The following is a 6,018-nucleotide window of genomic DNA, read 5'->3' on the forward strand; positions in this document are numbered from 1 at the left end:
AACTTTATTTTGTGTGAGATCACCGCTCCCACCCCCTTGCACGACAGCACACGGCAGAACACCTCGCTGTGCCACAGACGAGGCCCCTCATCGCCAGGCGTCGATCCTCTGTGGCAGGCCCCCTCCGTCTGGAATGTCATCCCGCCATACATTCACAGCAGCATTCAATATACACCAACTTTAAAGAGACACTTAAAGCCCCAACCTCGACCGCCTGGCTTTTAAGTGTTGCCGCGCTTGGCCCCGTGTCTCAGTCACGCTCGTTCCCATTCTCCATGTTATTATAAGACCACAAGGGCCTTCTCCAGTCAGCTGGGATGGAACCAAACTGCCGCATTGCATAAACCACCACCTCCACAACCTCCGTCCTTTAGTCCACTCCGCCGCTCGCCACCAGCACTGCACGTGCTGCCCAGTTCAGTCAAAGCGAGCGGAGGGCAGCTCTCATTGTCAGAGCTCTCGTTGCCGGATACACAGCACCGCTGCTAAGATGACTCTGCAATACGAGCACCAAATAAAACCTCAAGTATCACTTCACTGCAAGCACACAAGGCATACCAAAACTTGTTTTAATCCATAATACTATTGCAGTGTAAAATATATCAGTTGCACTGCATTGTACATCGGTTAAACATGATTCGTTTCCGCAAATATCACTTTATTATGCAATTCTTTATAAACACAGAACAAACCACAGCTGTGCCTTATCTTCACCCCATATTCTCTATAAACACTGCGGTGCACTCAGCGAGTCATCTGCACCACTCCCTTGCTCAAGCCAGAGTGCTCTCACCCATAACATCTGGTAATCCAGCAGCATGCGTTTACAACAAGATCGACCCTGCTGATGACACCCAAGTTGAAGCCGGCCCAGAGGTTTCTTGCTTCAACAAATTCTGCTTCATAATATTGGGCTGGAAAGCCAAGAGGCTGATGTACGTAAAAAGTTTTCAGATTACAAGAGCACATCTGTTTTGATCAAGGTATGCAGGGTGGAGTATGGTGGCCCAGAGTTTGTGCATTTTGCCACTTGTTCCAGAGGTTCGCAATAAGAACCCAGCAGCAGCCCTAGTTATTACTATGGTTTATCAAGCATACAATGCGTGCCGTCTTATTCACAGTGGACGTTATTCGATATGAGCAGGTCATTGACATCATGGCGGAAATTTACAAAATTCGGAATATTACCTGCGAATTACTTAATTGGGATTACAACAATCTTCAGAGTATATATTAATTTAGGCCAGGTGCTGAGTCACCTTGAACCGACTGGGACAGCTGCTACTGGGGATGCCCTTTCAAATGCTTGAGATGAAACGTGATGTAAATACACTCATCACGTATTAAACGCTCCGAGATGCCCGAGGGAAAGGGCACTCTATTAAACAAATTACTATTCTCATTACCTGTACAATATTAATAATCCAATGACCAGTATATGTGCATCATATATATGTAACTCATCAATAACACTACTGTACAAAATAAGAACATGAATCAGTGCTGTCACTCCAAACAAAGGCCCTTTTCCAGAGCAGAGGGCACAAGTATTTGAAGCAGTCACTTCCCAATATCGTAGCCCACAATAAGTACAGCTCTTTGACGTGTTTTTTGGTTGTACCAAGTTTGCAGAATGTTCGTTTCTTCAGTTCCTGAAGGAGCTCCCAGCATGTGCAGCGAACCATCAGATATCGTTCCCAACGGCATGCGGTACAACCCAAAAACGCATTGGAGACCCACATGGCACAACTGCGAAAATCCAGGCAGTAGCACGGTATACATTTCGCACCTCCGATTAGCACGGTTGGCTATGTACGGTGTAAAAGAAGTGAAACATACATACATACATACAAACATACATTTCTCTCATAAAACCAGTGTGAATAACGGAGGTTTTTCTTTTTTACAAAGGTGTGTGCACCACTGCCAATACAGTCCTGCCAATCATTCGAAATCAGCGAAAATGTCCAGTGGCCAGGCTGGAGGAGAGTTCACGTTGACTCTGCAGGCAGGCAGTCACTTGGCCGAGCCGGCAGCGTTGCTGGGCACCACACCCAGGTTGGTCCACACGAAGCCCCTCTCCGGGCGGATGGGCACCGTGGGGAATGGAGACGACATGCACTTGAAGTACTCGGAGGGCGCGTGGCACACAAACTCAAAGTACTCCATCTTCCTCGGCAGCTCCTCCTCCGGTCCTGATGGGAGATGGCGAGTGCACGAGTTGTAATTCACACGACGATCATTTAAAAAATGCACAAATTGTGTACGACTATGCTGCGATACCCTGTGATCAAATCATATGGAAGACCACCAGTCCCCACGGATCTCTGAAGCAGAATTGAGCCTGGATAGTGCAAGGATGGGTGGCCACCGTGCGTACTTGACAGGTGCAAGTACGCACGTGTGGCGCCCTCACCCAGGATGTAGGTTGCAGGGTCGAAGCAGCCCCGCGGGCTTTCCTGCGTGGGCAGCAACCACGTGATGACGGCGCTCTTCTCGCAGTACTGGTCCTGCAGGAAGCCGCGAAGTTGAGCGTAGTAGAGGCTTCCGTCTTCATCCAGCACAGAGACCACGTCTCCAACTTGGTAGTAAACTCCCTGCGGCACGGCACGGAGGGCGAGGAAGGGATTGCTCTGCCACGGCGGTTCAAGTCACTTGTCTGCTACAAATCTCCTCTGGGCAGGTTGCGACCAACTACTGTTCAAGGCCTTAGGCTATGCTAGATAACGCACATGGTCATGTTTTAGACCAATTACTCAATATCGTAAATATTGGGGCCATGTTATTATTCTAAACAGCAAAAGATGGCACCTTTTAATGTCTAGAAATCGCCATTTACGTGTATTTATTAGTACTCTTGATTCCAGCACTTACTCACTTTCATGTTGGATAAGTTTCTCACTCAGAGAAAATGTTAAACGTTGGTTTGAAAACCACTCCCCGCACCCACCAATCAATACAAGAGGATCTTTAAGTGTTTGATTGTACATCCCCAAGCGCCTGGAAAACCCAAGAGCATGAAAATATTCAACCACAATCTCTCGGTGTTTAATCTCACCTCATGGAAAATAGAATCACTTGTGACAACGGTGGACACGGCTTCCGATGCACGCAGAGGCTGAAACAAAGTGAAGTCACATGTCAAATACTCTGCATCACTCTCATCTTTTCAAGTTGTTGCTCGCGCTCTCTGCAGTGAACACGTGGCGGAGGAGTAATCACTCCTCCACTCCACGGCAGTTCGGGAAACGCGGTCCATTGAGCTTAGTATTTTCAAGGGAAAACTTGATTATAAAAATACACTAAAAACATATGAATATACATTTCTCAAAACTTTAGCTTGATGTACAATGACTTGAGAAGTAAGATCATTCTGCATAGAATATCAATGAGAGTTCCTAGTGAAAAATGTAAAGGTGTCATTGGTTGATCACACAGTTGATCATATGATTTCACAAGGTCAGAGCAGAACAATTGTCATACCAGATTCTTTCTCAATGCCACCTCACCTGTGTTTAATAAAAGTGCATTACCAGTGACGTAAATATCACAAACGTTATGTTACAATGATGTGCAAGGATAGGTGAAAGAACGTGGTAGTCAGACCATCCGTGTTTGATTTTAAAATGCGACTGCTTTCCGGACGATGGGCTTTAATCGCAACCCGTTAAACACATTTGCGCCAGTTTTCAAAATGACAAACTCAAGTATCTATTTTACTCAGGATGATGGAGTCTGTACACAACACCGCATGGATGCACGGCGTTGTCTCCAGAGCACGGGGGATGGAGCAGACACGGCAAGGGCGCGTACATGCTTGAGTTTGAAGATGTGGCGTCTGCCCTTGCCCTTGGCAAACACCTTTTTCTCGGCCACTGGCTGCGACTTGGCCTTCGTGTTCCTGAGACGGGCCGAGCGCCGATGAGTCTCCGCTCTTCCCTGCAGACACATCAACCAACAACAACAACACAGTGTGTGTGCATCTGCCATTAGTGGGGAGCAGTGGTGCAGCAGTTAGCGCTCTGCGCTATGAACCCGGCAACCCCAGTTCGATTCCCGCTCACGGCCAACACCAGTAACGATTATCTGAACCGGTTATGGGCCTGCCCTAGGTCGACTCAGCCTCAAATGAGTACCTGGTGCGGTGTGTAAACATCACCACTAGGGAGACAAAGGCGGCCGGGCGTGGTGTTGGCCACCCACCCCCTCGTGTGTCGTGCCGGCCTTCATAGGTGCTCGCTAACAGCACTTGCCCCTACAGTCCGTTACAGGCTACACGGGGCATCTTTGTCTTTTGCATCTGCCATCTCTGTGGCTGAGTCAGATATAATCAAAGGGACTTCCAGAGGCCGTGCCATTGCCTGCAACGTTGACCTTGTGTATAGTGTATATCGTGTATAGTGTGTATATCGTGTATATCGTGTATCTCTTGTGTATGTACATTGTGTATACTGTGTATGTTGATGTTTTGAGGCAACGTAAATGACGGGAGACGCAATGCACGAGAGGGGTCCTGGTGAAAGCAGTCAAGACAAGGCACTGTACAGACACTGTACAAACACTGTACAGACACCATGCAGTCGAGACGAGACACTGCACAGGGACTGTACAGACACTGTACAGACGAGACGAGGCACTGTACACTGTACAGACGTGACACTGTACAGACGAGACGAGACACTGTACAGACACTGTACAGACAAGGCACTGTACAGACACCCTGCAGTCGAGGCGAGGCAACTGGGGGGGAGGGGGTTTGGGCTTCGGGCTACGAAGAGAGACCGTGGGGGGCAGAGGGGGGCGGGCACGGGGGGCGGGCACGGGGGGGGGGCAGAGGGGGGCGGGCACGGGGGGGGGGCAGAGGGGGGCGGGCACGGGGGGGGGCAGAGGGGGGCGGGCACGGGGGGGGGCAGAGGGGGGCGGGCACGGGGGGGGGGGCAGAGGGGGGCGGGCACGGGGGGGGCAGAGGGGGGCGGGCACGGGGGGGGCAGAGGGGGGCGGGCACGGGGGGGGGCAGAGGGGGGCGGGCACGGGGGGGGGCAGAGGGGGGCGGGCACGGGGGGGGGCAGAAGGGGGCGGGCACGGGGGGGGGGCAGAAGGGGGCGGGCACGGGGGGCGGGCACGGGGGGGGGGGGGCAGGGGGGGCGGGCACGGGGGGGGCAGGGGGGGGGCAGGGGGGGGGCAGGGGGGGCGGGCACGGGGGGGGGGCACGTCCTGCACGCCGCTGCGCTGCGACTCACCTGGCGCCCTCCTCCACCGCCGCCGCCGCCGCCTCCTCCACCACCGCCCCCGTTGGTTCTGGGGGGCCCTGGAGACGCGGGGGGCCCCGGCGCGGGGCGGCTGGTGCAGCCCTGGCACAGAACCTCGCCCTGGAGGCCGCGGCGCCACATCGGGGAGGCGCACACCCCGCACGCACTGCAGCTCGGCTTCAGGCCCAGCGGCATGGCCCCTACACTCACTCACTGGTGCCAGAGGCCCTCCACCAACCCACTGAGCCAGAGCCCCTCCCCTCACTGAGCCCCCTCCACCCACTGAGCCAGAGGCCCCTCCCCTCACTGAGCCAGAGGCTCCTCCCCCCACTGAGCCAGAGGCCCTCCACTGAAGGGTCCCGGGCGCGACTCGCCGCGTCCCGCCGGTCCCGCGAGACGCGCGCTCTCCGCCTCTCTCCCTGCACCGCCTCGGACTCGCCTGACGCTGCTGCTGCTACCGCCTGTATCTCTGTCGTGTTGCTGTCTTGGCGCTGCTGCTGTTGTGATTGTTATTGTTGCTGTGTCGCTGTGTGCGTGTTTATAGAAATCGACTGGCGTCTCCGACCCCGACACGCTGCGTGCGCCCCCCCCCCACGCGGAGCGGCGGAACAGGAATCTGTTTTAGAAAGAGCGATTTCGATTCCGTGATCAACCCCCAGCTCAATCCCGTGCTCAAAGCCATCGAACAGATCGATCCCATCCATCCTCGACCCGGATCCAAAGCTGGTGAAATAATGCTCTTAAGAAGGCCTTGTTGCTGATGGGATGT

General features: G+C 53.5%; 1 protein-coding gene across 2 annotated transcripts; it reads right to left on the minus strand.

Annotated features, from left to right (window-relative positions):
- Positions 1-553: 553 nt before the first annotated feature.
- On the minus strand, positions 554-5,528 carry GATAD1 (GATA zinc finger domain containing 1). 2 transcript variants are annotated; one of them, XM_078598451.1, is made up of 5 exons: positions 5,241-5,528; positions 3,862-3,939; positions 3,059-3,118; positions 2,417-2,597; positions 554-2,195 (listed from the first exon to the last, which is right to left on the minus strand). In XM_078598451.1, the coding sequence occupies exons 1-5, from the start codon at positions 5,442-5,444 to the stop codon at positions 2,017-2,019; spliced, it is 702 nt and encodes a 233-aa protein (XP_078454577.1). In that variant the 5' UTR covers positions 5,445-5,528; the 3' UTR covers positions 554-2,016. The 2 variants fall into 2 exon arrangements, with proteins under 2 accessions (XP_078454577.1, XP_078454576.1); XM_078598450.1 differs by having other exon boundaries at positions 3,814-3,939; positions 5,241-5,526.
- Positions 5,529-6,018: the final 490 nt, after the last annotated feature.

This window comes from Lampetra planeri, chromosome 10 (assembly GCF_965212315.1).
Source record: "Lampetra planeri chromosome 10, kcLamPlan1.2.h2, whole genome shotgun sequence".
NCBI lineage: Eukaryota > Metazoa > Chordata > Hyperoartia > Petromyzontiformes > Petromyzontidae > Lampetra > Lampetra planeri.